General features: G+C 44.8%; 1 protein-coding gene across 1 annotated transcript in view; it reads right to left on the minus strand.

The window, feature by feature from the left end:
* Nucleotides 1–15912, minus strand: part of MSH5 (mutS homolog 5) — a 360046-nt gene that overhangs the window by 157155 nt on the left and 186979 nt on the right. Inside the window, exon 8 of the mRNA XM_077460730.1 lies at nt 8405–8487. Coding sequence (XP_077316856.1) covers nt 8405–8487 — 83 coding nt within the window. The remainder of the gene's footprint in view (nt 1–8404; nt 8488–15912) is intronic.

The raw sequence follows: 15912 nt of genomic DNA on the forward strand, positions 1-15912 counted from the left end.
AATGAACACTGGTAGATCAAAGGTCTTCAAACAGGAAGTGATCCCCTATATAACCCCTCCCATACAGGAAGTACTTTATTTTTGTAGCAAGCACTAAATCCTCAAAAAAGAGAGGAGGGATCTCTGTGTCCCATGATGTACTCAAAGAAAAAGATTTTACAGGTAAGTATGATGTGAAAATCCTATTTTCTTTTTCATACATCATGGGACACAGAGTCAGGCTAATATTCACTACCTGCTGGGATGTCCCAGAGCAATAGCCTTGAGGGGAAGGAGACATCCTGCCAAACAATAGCCATCATAACCTATACGGCAGCCCGCCCTACACTGTGGCCAAAAGCCGAATCCTCGGCTGCTCGAACATCCACTAATAAAATTTTGTGAACGTATGCACTGAAGACCAGGTAGCAGCCTTACAAATCTGAGCCACAGATACCTGATGGCAAAAAGCCCAGGAGGTTCCTACATTCCTGGTAGAATGAACTCTCATCCTAAAGGGAGGAGCTTTATGTTTCAGACCGTAGGCCTGAATGACCAATCGATGGACCCAATTGGAAATGGAAGCTTTAAAAGTCTAATCCTCGGATCTCCGCAGATGTAGACAAATAAACCTTGACTGCCCTGACAATGTCCAAAGAATGCAGTAGTCTCTCTTCCGCCGAATGAGGCTGAGAGAAAAAAGGCAAAATAATGTCCCGATTTAAACGAAAGGCAGACAACACCTTTGGCAAAAAGGATGGAACAGGTCATAACACAACTCTGTCATGGTGAAGGATCAGGTATGGTTCCCTGCATGAAAGGGCTGCCAACTCCGACACCCGTGACAGCAAGTGTCCCTTGCATATAGGTTTGGATCAATGAATGGGAGGCTAAAGGCCTTTGGAAGAATACTGATAGAGCTGAAACTTGACCTTTGATTGTACTCAAAGCCAATTTGATTTCCACAGCTGACTGTAGAAAAGAGAGAATTCTCCCAATTACATATTTCGAGGATGTCATTTTCTGGCTTCACACCAAGCAATAAAAGTCTTCCAGACCTTATAATAAATCTTCCTAGTGACAGCTTTTCTAGCATTCACTAGTGTAGACACCACTGGTCCCGAGATGCCACGGTCCTTTAACACCCTGGCTTCAATAGCCATGCCGTCAAATTTAGAGACTGTAAATTGGGGTGGAATATTGAACCTTGAGACAGTAGATCGGGGCGACTTGGAAGCATCCATGGTCCGTCTATTGTCAGTCTCACAATCTCCGGGTACCAGGGCCTTCTGGGTCAAGCTGGTGCCACCAGAATGACTGGAACCCCCTCTCTCTGAATCCTGCACAACAAATGTGGAAGGAGAGGGATCGGAGGGAAAGCATAAACCAGGGATACTGGCTCCATAGACCTATCAGAACATCTGCTGCATTTGGCAGAGGATCTCTTGTTCGAGACAAAAACTGTTGTAGCTTGTTGTTGAACCTGCAGCATGCCAGTAGGCCGACCACTGGCCATCCCCAACGTTGTGAAATTTCCTGGAACAGCTCTGGGTGTAGGGACCATTCCCCGGGCAGATCTGCTGGTGGCTGAGATAATCTGCCTTCCAGTTCTCTACTCCCGGGATATGGACTGCCGAATATGATTGGCACATGTCCCTCTGCCCAAGCTAGTATGTAGTTCACCTCCTTCAGAGCTGAACGACTCCTGGTACAGCCGCCTCGGTGGTTTATATAGGCCACTGCCGTGGCATTGTCGGACTGAACCCTGATGAGGCAGTCCTGAAGCTGCACCGTCCAGGACTGTAGGGCCAGACGTACTGCCCCTATTTCTGGGATGTTGATGGGCAGGGTCGGCTCTGTCCCTGACCATTTCCCCTGAGCTGTGAGCCCATCTAGGCTCACTCCCCAGCCTGAGAGACTGGCTCTGTAGTCAGTACTCTCCAAGTTACCGGGAGAAAGGATTTTTCCTTTTGCAGGTTCTGATCCTGCAACCACTAGTTTAGGCTTAAGCATACCTGAGGAAATAAGCACATTGCATAATCCAGTGCTTTTCTTCCTCTGATACAAGCCAACAAAGTGTCTTGTAAGGGCCTGGAATAGAACTGGGCATAGGGCACTGCCTCGAAGGAGGATACCATCCTCCCTAGGAGACTCATACAGAGCCGAATGGAGGGTTGTCTGGTGCCCCTAAGCCTTCAGGGCACAGATCCTTACGGGTGGCAAGAATTCTCTTGCTTGAACTGTGTTTAGGATCAGACCTAAATATCTTACACTGAGCTGGTCTCAAGGTTGACTTTTCGGTATGTATGATCCAGCCTAAGCTTTTCAAATACTGCACTGTGTATATTATATTCTAGAGCCTGTACTGAGTGATCTCTGAGCAGGAGGCCATTCAGATACCCGAGCACCAGGATCCCTTGGACCCTTAAAAGACCCAGTACTGGTGCTAGGAACTTTGTGAACACCCAGGAAGCTGTAGCAAGCATGGAGGGTAGATACACAAACTGAAAACGACGTTCCTGTACTGCAAAACGTAGGAACCTCTGAGGAGACTGATGAAATAGGTACGTGTAAGTACGTGTCCTTCATATTGATGGAGGCTAAAAAGTCTCCCCCCTAGAGGGAGATCACTACTGAGCAGGCAGACTCCATCCGAAAGGACTGTATTAATAGATACTTGTTCCGGGACCTTAGGTCCAAAATGGGCCTTGTGTCCCCATTTGGTTTCTGAACCGTAAACAGGTTTGAGCCTCTTTCGAATACTGGAACCTCTACAATCACTCCTTGATGCACTTGATGGCGGCGGAACAACCCTGATGCTGAGACTTTTTAGGAAGCAGTCCCTGGGTTTTTAAACAAGGGACGCCCTTATGCTTTTCTTCACAGGAAGTAGAGAACTCTTCCCTCCAGAAATCTTTTGGATATATTTGTCCATGTGATCACCGAATAAACATTCCCCATGAAACAGGAAACCTGCCAATAACTTTTTACAAGGAAGCTCAGCTGACCAGTTCTTAAAACATAAAAGTCTGCACATATGTACAGGCAAGAGAGCCAGATGAGAAACCTGCTGTATTGAATACTTTAAAAGCATCAACAGCAAAACACAGCGCTCGAGGAATATCTGTCTTACTTTCAGGCAGATCATCCTCCTGGTTAGGCCTATCAGGCCATTTGACCTAATCCTTTATGGACTGGAAAATACCAATTGCTGCAACAGCTGGCTGAATAGCTGAACTGGCCAAAGAAAATGAAGCATTTAATAATAACTCCAATTTTTTGTCAACAGGGTCCTTCAAGCCCTGTGTGTTATCTACCAGAAAAGTTAAGTTCTTGTTTAAAGGAAGAGACTGATGCATCTATTCTACGGCTGCCATGCTCCATTTTTTAACAACATTTTCATCCATGGGATATAAAAAGCACTATCCTTTTAGGAGGCAAAAAAGTCCTGTCAGGATGTTCCCAATCAGCATACACCGCCTGTTCCAACAGGGGGTGTAGCAGTGCGACCGGAAAAAGCCTCAGAGATCCCAAAGACCAGGGGGGCTCAGTCACCTCTGCAAGAGAAAACTTAAAGGCAAAATGAACCATTTCAGTTCAGAGCCAGGAACAAAGGCCTCTGCGACTGAGGGGGAGACATCGACTGGATATCTTCTTGTCCAGATTGCTTGGAAGCAGACTTATCTGCCGGGCACTCCACCGAATCCTGAGCTTTAAGCCCTTCCCCATCCTCAACCCATTCCTGCTCCAGATTAGGAGACTCCAGGGAGGGGGATCTGGCAGGCTTCCTGCCACCCTGCGGGATGGAGGTATTCATGCCGGCAATCCTGTGCTCTAACCCGGCTAGGGCTGATGTCAGGGCTGGCTTAGCCCTTCCGTCTCTGGGCTGGCTGCTCAGCTGTTGGCTAATTGCCAGCGCTCATCTCTCTCCACAGTTATCCAGCTGTTCCTGATCCTGCTCGTCTGACCTGCCTACTTAAAGCTGTCCAGCTCACTTCATCTCTGCCTTGGTCACATCACAAGAAACCATCTCCTGTGTATCTGTTTAAAGACTGGCTTGCTGACATCCCTTCTGGCTCCTTATCATGCTTGCTGTTCCTCCACTTGGATCCCTGACTTCTGGCCTGGCTGATTACCCGATCTGGTTACTGGACTCTGGCTATGCTCTGATTACGCTTACTCTATTTACCTTTTTATTTAATAAACAAGTGTGATTTAATTGTACTTCTGTCTCTGTCTAATTCATGGTTTCTGACAGCTGAGGACAGTTCATCCTTAGTAATAAAGGGTGATGCAGTAGCATTGACTGTAGGCACAATACCAGATAGGCGCAGCGGCTCAGATTGCCCAGAAGCCTCTGGTCCTTCAGAGGATACAACACTAGGGATACGACTAGGTTCATCAGAAACTACTGATGACATAGGTGTGCCCTTCCCTGTGGTGTTAGTCCCACTCCTCTTTTTGGAAGACATTAACCACTTAAGGACCAGGCCTCTTTTTCAGACTTGGTGTTTCCATGTTTAAAACAGTTTTTTTTGCTAGAAAATTACTTAGAACCCCCAAACATTTTATATTGTTTTTTTTCTAACACCCTAGAGAATAAAATGGCGGTCATTGAAATACTTTTTTTCACACCGTATTTGCGCAGCGGTCTTACAAGCGCACTTTTTTTGGAAAAAAATCACTTTTTTGAATAAAAAAATAAGACAGCAGTAAAATTAGCCCAATTTTTTTTATACTGTGAAAGATAATGGTATGCCGAGTAAATTGATACCCAACATGTCACGCTTCAAAATTGCGCCCGCTCGTGGAATGGCGTCAAACTTTTAGCCTCAAAAATCTCCATAAGCGACATTTAAAAAATTCTACAGGTTGCATTTTTTGCGTTACAGAGGAGGTCTAGGGCTAGAATTATTGCTCTCGCTCTACCGATCGCGGCGATACCTCACATGTGTGGTTTGACCACCGTTTTCATATGCGGGCGCTACTCACGTATGCGCTCGCTTCTGTGCGCAAGCTCGTCATAACGGGGTGTTTTTAAAAAAAAAATTTTTTTTTTCTTATTTATTTTAATTGATTTTATTTATTTTTACACTGTTTTAAAAAAATAAATAAAATGGATCACTTTTATTCCTATTACAAGGAATGTAAACATCCCTTGTAATAGAAAAAAGCATGACAGGTCCTCTTAAATATGAGATCTGGGGTCAAAAAGTCCTCAGATCTCATATTTGGGCTAAAATGCAAAAAAAAAAAGAAAATCTGACATTTAAAAAAAAAAAATATACCTTTAAGAGGTATGGGCGGAAGTGACGTTTTGACGTTGCTTCCGCCCTCCTATGGTATAGAGACGAGTGGGGGCCATCTTAGCCTCACTTGTATCTATGCCCAGCAGATGGAAGGACCCGATCGCCTCCGCCGCTACCGACGGCTCCGGTAAGCGGCGGAAGGTGCGGGAGGGCGGCGGGAGGGGGGGTGGCACCTCTCCCGCCGCCGATAGTGGTGATCTCGCGGCGAATCCGCCGCGGAGACCACCGTTATCGTACAGCCGACCGCCGCCTGAAGAGATGGATATCTCGGTTGTGGCAGCAGCTGCTGCCGTTACCGAGATATCCCTCTTCAAAAATAGGACGTACATCGTCGTGCGGCGGTCGGCAAGTGGTTAAATAACCGCAAACAAAGAGTACTTGGGTGTATATTAAAACGCCTCAGAAAGGAGACCCTTTAATAGGGCTCAACAAGCCCCTATGCAACAATCCTGTTAAGCACCTTTAGCCTGCCAAGCAACATCTGGTGACGTACGTGACCCGGGTACGGAAAAATGAACCACTGCAAGTGTCTTTTCAGAGCCTGCTCTGTCCCATGGTTGCCTTCTGGAAGCACCATATGCTTGGCCTACACAGCTTAAATAAACTGGGTGTGCATCAGAGTGTTCTATGCGTGCATGCGCACTCATGTGCACAGTCCCGGCCAACAGGCGTGACTGTATTCGCGTACGATGCAAATCTTCGTGCGCCCACATAAAGGCTATGGCGCATGGCCGCCAAACTGCGAACGCATGTGCGCCATGACGAACCAAGGTGAAATATACTGGTAAAAAACAGACACAAGCAAAAAGGGTACACTTTGCAAACACCCATAGCTAGCCCAGAACTTCCCTGTACGGTCACGCACACAAGGTTGCGAGCACTGAACTTATTCTCTCTGGAGAAGAGACGCATGAGAGGGGATATGATTTCAATGTACAAATACCATACCGGTGACCCCACAATAGGGATAAAACTTATTTCACAGGAGGGAGTTTAACAAGACATGTGGGCACTCATTAAAATTAGAAGAAAAGAGGTTTAACCTTAAACTACGTAGAGGGTTCTTTACTGTAAGAGCAGCGAGGATGTGAAATTCCTTTCCACAGGCAGTGGTCTCAGCAGGGAGCATCTATAGTTTCAAAAAACTATTAGATAAGCACCTGAATGACCACAACATACAGGGATATACAATGTAATACCGACATATAATTACACACAGGTTGGACTTGGACTTTTTTCAACCTCACCTACTATGTAACACTGACACTAAAGACTCAGCCATGCACGTTTTATATGTTATATTCATTTTTTTCTTTAAGGGTGCAATCACAATGGGGCTGGTTAAACTGAGCTGTGATTTTCCTCCCTCTCCACAGGGGCTGACCAGTGCCCTAGACTGGTTCATTGTGCTCGCAACTTTGCCTCATAACTAATATCCTCCAGACCCTTTATTAGCTTTATTGCCCTTCTTTGTACTCACTCCATTTCCAGTGGTGTGGTGCCAGGAACTGGACAGCATACTCTAGGTGCGGCCGGACCAGAGTCTAGCAGAGTGGGAGAATTATCGTTTTATCTCCAGGGTTGATACCCTTTTGAATGCATGACAATATTCTGTTTGCTTTGTTAGCAGCAGCTAGGCATTGCTGAGCCTAAAATCTACTAGGACCCCCAGGTCATTTTCCATCCTAGATTCCCCCAGAGGTTCTCCCCCCAGTGTATAGATTGTATTCATATTTTTGCCACCCAAATGCATTATTTTACATTTTTCTACATTAAACCTCATTTGGTATGTAGTTGCCCACCCTATTAATTTGTTCAGATCTTTTTGCAAGGTTTCCACATCTTGTGGAGAAGTTAGCTGTTTAGCTTAGTATAGTCCGCAAATACAAAGATTGGACTGTTTACCCCATCCTTCAAGTCGTTGATGAACATATTAAATAGGATTGGTCCCAGACAGAACCCTGGAGTAGCCTACTACCCATCCCAGACCGCTCTGAGTACTCCCCATTTATCATCACCCTCTGAACTGGCCCTTGTAGCCAGTTTTCAATTAATGTACCCACCCTATGGTCCAACGGACCTTATTTTGTAAAGTAAACATTTATGGTGAACTGTCAAATGCTTTTTCAAAATCCAGATATACCAGGTCTATGGGCCTTCCTTTATCTAGAGGACAACTCACCTTGGCAAGAACAATTCTTCATGAATCCATGCTGATTACTGCTAATGATACCGTTCTCATTACTAAAATCTTGTATATAGTCCCTTATCATCCCCTCCAAGAGCTTGCATACTATTGATGTTAGGCTCAATACACAAGTAAATGCAGCTACAGTGCCTCAGATGACCACATCCATGCTCAGATTTTAAAGTGACTGAATGCTCATAGATCACATCCAAAATGTGAGTTGCCTGTATTAAATAAGTTTTTATAATTAAAAAGTGTATGTTATCTCTACACCCAGAGGCGCCTCTTCCTTTGCTTTTATTGATGTTAGGCTAACTGGTCTTCCCAGGGATGTATTTTGGACCCTTTTTAAATATTGGTGCTACATTGGCTTTTCTCCAATCACCTGGTACCATTCCAGTCAGTAAAAATTAGGAACAATGGTCTGGTAATTACTTGACTGAGTTCCCTAAGTACTTTCAAGTGCAAGCCATCTGGTCCTGGTGATTTATTAATGTTAAGCTTCCCAAGTCTAATTTTAATTCTGTTCTCTGTTAACCATGGAGGTGATTCCTGTGATGTGTCATGAGGACAAACACTGCAGTTTTGGTTACTGAAGCTCCCCAATTCCCTTGTGAAGACTGAGGAGAAGAATAAATTCAATACCGTCGCCATCTCCCCATCCTTTGTAACCAGATGTCCTTCTTCATTCTGTATGGGGCCAATATGGTCTGTCCTTTTTTACTGTTTACATACTTAAAGAATTTCTTGGGATTTTTTTTCTTTTCCTCCGCTATGTGTCTTTCATGTTCTATCTTAGCCGCCCTAATTGCACCCTTACGTTTCTTGTTGCATTCTTTATAAAGTCTGAATGCTGATGATGATCCCTCACACTATACTGTATATACAAGGACAAGAGAGTGATCAAAAAGTTGAAGCACATTAATACCAAACAGGCTCAGTCCTTCTTTGCCTCCAGAGCTCATCTTATATACAGATGGATGGGCCTCACTTTTGAATATCTGCAAAACACTGACAAAATAATAGACATGAATAGCCAACACTCTTCAATACTAAAGTAGAAAGACTTCAGTACTAACATATCTTTTTCTCTGCCTCTCTTCTCGTAAATTTTGGAATCTGCAAAAAACGGTCTGCACTCCTGTGTTCTTTTCCATAATATAAAATAAATGAAACAACTCCAGAAATAGGACTAGCAGACATTCCTAAATCAAAGCTCAGCAAGTGAAAAGATCTTCATTTTTTTTTTTTGCTCCTCAAATTTGTTCCTACTTATACTTTAACATTTCGATTCTATGAATAAACATTTACCTTTTTGTTCATTTTAAATTGTTTAAATCATTCCTGATCTCAGAAGCAAGCAGGGTCAATTGCAGTTAAGGGTATCTGAAGACTGCTAGTCTATTTCTGGGATTTCAGTGCAGCTGGCTATCCAGCATGCACCTCCTGTTCTCGCGCCTGCACAGTAATGTCACTGTATGGCGCTGATTGCAGTAATAGGAGATTCCCATGGACTCCTGGGATAGCCGACGCTGATATCCCAGCAGTTCATGGGAATCACCTTGTGACGTAATTGCCTAGGTGGCCGGACCAGAAGGGCTGCAAGAAACAAAGCTAAAAATGGTATTTGGAAAAAAAAACAAACAATATAAATATTTGTTTGGCCATTTACAATAGCACTGCGAATGGGCATGGGATTGCTTGCAGGTTCAAAAAATGGGTGGAACTCTGCTTTAAGTTAAGCTGATGCATTTATGTTTTCCAGGCTCCACTCAGAGAAGTCTATTGATCTTATACCCGGGGGGCTGTAATGCCAAGTACAGCGACTGAAATTGCACTGGCCTGGCAAACTGAAAGGCAAAGATGTCTTGATTCCCTAGGGACCCAGAGATAACACAGATCATTACACTTACTGTGCCCCAATTCAAGGATGCAACCTTTCTGTACTACGCCAACAGTTCTTTATTAATAACTCTCTTGTACTAAGTTAAAATGGTAATGTAGGCCCAGACCGAGCGCCCCCCCCCCCCCCCCCCCCCTTCAATAGTTCCTGTTTTTTTTTTTATATATATATATATATATATATATATATATATATATATACTCAACACCCATGACCTCTTATGCTGCGTACACACGAGCGGACTGTATGGCATACTTAGTCCGTTGAAACACATTTCAGCGGACAATCCGCTCATGTGTGGGCTTCAGCGGACTTTTTCAGCGTGCAGTCCAGCGTACTAAGAATTTCGTTTTTTCGAAATTCTGTCTGTCGTACTCGCATTTCGGCGGACAATCCGGCCGTGTGTATGCCAGTCCGCCGTACTTTTGAAATGAGCGGACTTTTCCCGCCCGGAGGAAAGTCCGCTCATTTCGAGCGTGTCTCCAGGTAGGCGGGGCCCGCGAAGGAGACGTCGCTGGCCCCACCGCCTGGTATGGACTTAAAGGGGAACCCCAATGCCAAAAAAAAAAAAATCGGCGTGGGGGTCCCCCCCAAGTCCACAACAGACCCTTGTCCGAGCACGCTACCCGGCCGGCCAGGAAAGGGGGGCGAGCGAGCGCCCCCCTCCTGAGCCGTACCAGGCCGCGTGCCCTCAACATGGGGGGGTGCCTTGGGGAAGGGGGGGCCGCGCGCCCCCCCCACCCCAAAGCACCTTGTCCCCATGTTGATGAGGACAAGGGCCTCTTCCCGACAACCCTGGCCGTTGGTTGTCGGGGTCTGCGGGCGGGGGGCTTATCGGAATCCGGGAGCCCCCTTTAATAAGGGGGCCCCCGGATACCGGCCCCCCACCCTATGTGAATGAGTACCCCTACCCATTCACCTGTAAAAAAAAAGTAAAAAAAAAACACAACACACAAGATAAAATACTTTATTGCACAGCTCCGGGGGTCTTCCGTCTTCGGGGGTCTTCTCGCCGGACTCCTCCGCTATCTTCTTGTAGCTCTTTTGCTAGTGGAGGAGTCCGGCTTTCTTCCTCGCCGCAGGCCTCTTCTCCCGACTTCGGGGGTCTTGTCCCCCTCTTCGGTTCTTCTGCCAGGCCACCGCGCCTTCTTATAGCTCTTTTACAGGCGGTGGACCGGTCTTCTGTCGCCACCGCCGCCTTCCGTTCTTCTTCTCCTTCTTCTCCAGGAGATGTTGACTCGACGCTCTCTCCGGCCACAATGCCAGGGACGCACTGCGCGGCCACTTATATAGGGACAAGGGGCGGTGTCACATGGCTTTATGTCACATGGGTTGGTGTCACATGGTGACCCCGCCCCCTTACGATGTCACAGTCCCCATGTGACATTAACCCATGTGACCAACCCATGTGACATAAAGCCATGTGACACCGCCCCTTGTCCCTATATAAGTGGCCGCGCCGTGCGTCCCTGGCATTGTGGCTGGAGACGCGCTCGAAATGAGCGGACTTTCCTCCGCGTGTGTGGGCGAGTCCGTTCATTTCAAAAGTAGGGCGGATAGTACGGCGGACTTAGTACGCCGTATTAGTCCGCTCAAAAAGTGCCGTGTGTGGGCAAGTAGCCCGTTCGGAAAGTCGGACGGACAGTCTGGCGGAAAGTACGTCATACAGTTTGACCGTGTGTACGCGGCATTAGAGGACAAGAACTTGTTAAAATTCGCTACCATTGCAAGAAATTGTTTATATACTACATGGCATATTCATATACAGTGGTGTGAAAAAGTGTTTGCCCCCTTCCTAATTTCCTGTTCCTTTGCATGTTTGTCACACTTAAGTGTTTCGGAACATCAAACGAATTTAAACAATAGTCAAGGACAACACAAGTAAACACAAAATGCAATTTGTAAATGAAGGTGTTTATTATTAAAGGTGAAAAAAAATCCAAACCATCATGGCCCTGTGTGAAAAAGTGATTGCCCCCTTGTTAAAACATACTATAACTGTGGTTGTCCACACCTGAGTTCAATTTCTCTAGCCACACCCAGGCCTGATTATTGCCACACCTGTTCACAATCAAGGCATCACTTAAATAGGAGCTGCTTGACACAGTAAGGTCCACCAGAAGATCCTTAAAAGCTACACATCATGCCGAGACCCAAAGAAATTCAGGAACAATTGAGAAAGAAAATAATTGAGATCTATCAGTCTGGAAAGGGTTATAAAGCCATTTCCAAAGCTTTGGGAATCCAGCGAACCACAGTGAGAGCCATTATCCACAAATGGCGAAGACATGGAACAGTGGTGAACCTTCCCAGGAGTGGCCGGCCGCCCAAAATTACCCCAAGAGCGCAGCGACGACTCATCCAAGAGGTCACAAAAGACCCCACAACAACGTCCAAGGAACTGCAGGCCTCACTTGCCTCAGTTAAGGTCAGCGTTCATGCCTCCACCATCAGGAAAAGACTGGGCAAAAATGGCCTGCATGGCAGAGTTCCAAGGAGAAAACCACTGCTGAGCAAAAAGAACATCAAAGCTCATCTCAATTTCTCCACAACACATCTTGATGATCCCCAAGACTTTTGGGACAACATTCTGTGGACCGATTAGACAAAAGTGGAACTCTTTGGAAGGTGTGTGTCCAAGTATATCTGGCATAGAAGGAACACTGCATTTCATAAAAAGAACATTATACCAACAGTAAAATATGGTGGTGGTAGTGTGATGGTCTGGGGCTGTTTTGCTGCTTCAGGACCTGGAAGACTTGCCGTGATAAAAGGAACTATGAATTCTGCTGTCTACCAAAAGATCCTGAAGGAGAATGTCCGACCATCTGTTCGTGTACTCAAGCTGAAACGAACTTGGGTTCTGCAGCAGGACAATGATCCTAAACACACCAGCAAGTCCACCACCGATTGGCTGAAGAAAAACAAAATGAAGACTTTGGAGTGGCCTAGCCAAAGTCCTGACCTAAATCCTATTGAGATGTTGTGGTATGACCTTAAAAAGGCCGTTCATGCTCGAAAACCCTCTAATGTAACTGAATTAGGACAATTCTGCAAAGATGAGTGGGCCAAAATTCCTCCAGGACGCTGTAAAAGCCTCATTGCACGTTATCGCAAACGCTTGGTTGCAGTTGTTGCTGCTAAGGGTGGCCCAACCAGTTATTAGGTTTAGGGGGCAATCACTTTTTCACACAGGGCCATGATGGTTTGGATTTTTTTTCACCTTTAATAATAAACACCTTCATTTACAAATTGCATTTTGTGTTTACTTGTGTTGTCCTTGACTATTGTTTAAATTGGTTTGATGTTCCGAAACACTTAAATGTGACAAACATGCAAAGGAACAGGAAATGAGGAAGGGGGCAAACACTTTTTCACACCACTGTATATCATCTGTCTGAATGTATTACAACTGGATGTATATTTTGTTTGTTTGTTTGTTTCAAAAATAAACTTTATATATAAAAAAACAAAACAAAAAAAAAACAACTCTTGTAACACTAGGTTCCCATCTATGTGGTTTTTAGTGCGTTTTGCAGTTCACAGAAACGCACTACAGTCCATTTAACATGGTTTCCTATGGTACACTTTTTTTCCGCAACAGATAGACTTCAAATGGACTCAAAAATGCTAGCGATGTGTTTATACATGCGTTTTTTGTTCTCTGTAACACACCGTTTATAGCTGGTTGCCAGGAAGTAGGTCGGGAAGCCGTTCGCCGCATCCTTGACAATTGATGAGTCATCAGCTGTAAGTGGGCTTCTCCGCTGACAGCTGAATGTAAAAACAAGAATTGCCAGCAAAAATAAAATTAGGGAAAAAAACGGCATGGAGTCATTCAAGTCTAGTATGGACTTTGAGGGGAAACCCCAAGAAAAAAATAAATCCATACCAGATCCTTATCCAAGCATGCAGCCCGGCAGGTCAGAAAAGGGAGGGGATAAGTGAGCGTACCACCCCCCCCCCCCCCCTCCGAACCATACCAAACCATTTAAATGTGGATTAGGGCCTCTTCCCAACAACCTGGTGGTGGGACTTAATTCTGGGGGGGCCCCCAAGATCCCAACCCCCCCATGTGAATGATTATGGGGTACATAGTAAGTGTAGTGTAAAAAAATAACAGTAGGCAGTTTTTGACAAGTCATTTATGTGAAAAACAAAAATAAGAAACAATGTACCCTGATATAAATCAACACAACACCCGCTATCGTCCCACCTTCTGCTAGCTCCGCCAACTGTTAAATAACTAAGGGAGATAGCGGGTCGAGATTGGGTCTCTACCATTGTCCCTACTATAATGTATTAATCTTCTAAAAATGAAAATTATACCCAAATTTATGTACTTATTCAGACACTCCCCTCAGTGGCTTCCTATGTCCTTTTTTTATGAAATTAAACAAACTCTTCTCATCTTTTTTATGGGGATCGAAGAATTCCAGGTACAAATTAGCTACTCTGATTCGCCCTTGTGAGCAGGGAGGACTAGCCTTTCCGGATCTATATAGATACTTTTTAGCCACCCAGTTGGTTACGGCCACTTGGTGGCTGAATCCTGATATATATAACTCCTCTACTCGATTAGAAGCGGCAGTAGTAGGCTCTGTAGATGCCCTGAAGGCTCTTTTATTCAGGGGCCGTAGGGCACAATATCAGTTGACCCCTTTAATGCTTATTACTATTCGGTCTTGGGAAGCTGGTCTAAGCCCTTGAACACATGGTCAGAAATTCCCACAGAAAGGGTCCGATTGGACCATGTTGTCGGATAATCCGACCGTGTGTGGGCTACATAGGACTTTTTCCGTCAGAATGTCCGACCAACAAAGTTTGAGAGCTGGATATGTAATTTTCCGACAACATGATCCGATCGGACTTTGTCCGATAGTTTGTAGAGAATTACGGTCGGACAAAGTGCCACGCATGTTCAGATCAAATTACGAGACCAAAGCTATTGGCTACTAGCCGCAACATAGTCCCGTCGCAATGAACGAACGCCATCACGTTCTGAACGATCGGATTTTCCAACAACTTTGTCTGACCATGAGTATGCAACACCAGTTTCGGACAAAATCCGTCGGAAAAAATCCAACGGATTTTGTTGTCGGAATGTCCGACCGTGTGTACAAGGGCTCACCATGCCTTTTACTAAATACCTTGGAATGTCTACTTTCCAAAAAGGGGACATTTGGGGGGTATTTGTACTTTCCTGGCTTGTTTGGGTCACAATAAATGAGATAGGCCACCAGTACATCAGATGTGATCAATTTTGTACGATTCGCACCACAGCTTGTAGACTCTCTAACTTTCACAAAGACCAAATAATATCCACAAATTTGGGTTATTTTTACCAAAGACATGTAGCAGTATAAATTGTGGACAAAATTTCTGAAGAAAAATTAATAATTTGCATAATTTTGTCACAGAAACAAAGAAATATGCGTTTTTTTAAAAAAAAATCGGTCTTTTTTCATTTATAGCGCAAAAAATAAAAACTCCAGAGGTGATCAAATACCACCAAAAGAAAGCTCTATTTGTGGGAAAAAAAGGACAAAAAACTCATTTGGGTACAGTGTTGCATGACTGAGTAATTGTCATTCAAATTGTGAGAGCACCGAAAGCTGAAAATTGGTCTGGGCAGGAAGGGTGTTTAAGTGCCCAGTAAGCAAGTGGTTAAGAGATTGTATGATTCAATACAAATTGGTACATAGAGCATATATTACGCCACAGACTTAAAAAGATAAATCCCGTGTGTTCACTTTTTTTGGTGAACCAGTATGGGGTAATATGTACCACATGCTCATTCACTTTAGGGGGGTGTGGGATCTGGGGGTCCCCTTGTTAAAGTGGTCTTCCAGATTCCAAAAAAAAAAACCCTGCCTGCAGACCCCTGTCCAGGGTTGTAGGGAAGAGGCCCCTGTCCCCCATCAACATGGGGACAAGGTGCTTTTGGGGGGGGGGAAATCAGTGAATCAATGACGCAGCCATGTGAGTGCAGGGAGAAGATCCTTGGCTCACTGTGACAATGGGGGTGCAACATGTTCAGAAAGGTAACATTTTCTTTAAAAGTAAAACAAAAGCAAATTGTTTTCTTTCATTTTGGGTACAGTAACTCCTGCCAGTTTTTTTTTTTTTTCGCCATCCATGTCCCATCAGGGAGATTACCCTTCACTTCATGTAACACAGCTACAACAGAAAGCGAGGAAATGATTGATGCCAGAGCCATCAGAACTAGTGTTATTTATTCCTGTTCTACTGACAAGGCTATTTTTTTTCCAGCTTTCTCTCTAGGTGAGAACAGTTAACAGGACAAATAGTGATTGCTAGATATGGACGAACTTCCGACGGGAAGTTTTGCGAACGCAAACAGCGAATGCGGCCAAAAGTTTGCGAACCGCAAAGTTTGCGGTGGGCCCCATTGACTTCAATGGCAGGCGAACTTTAAAAACCTACAGGTCATATTTTCAGCCACAAAATAATTACTAGCTGTGCACACATAGTCCCACCACATGGCCAATGACATAACAAATGTATGAAGT

Source organism: Lithobates pipiens, unplaced genomic scaffold (assembly GCF_037356315.1).
Source record: "Lithobates pipiens isolate NorthernLeopardFrog02 unplaced genomic scaffold, aLitPip1_a1.2 Scaffold_1, whole genome shotgun sequence".
NCBI lineage: Eukaryota > Metazoa > Chordata > Amphibia > Anura > Ranidae > Lithobates > Lithobates pipiens.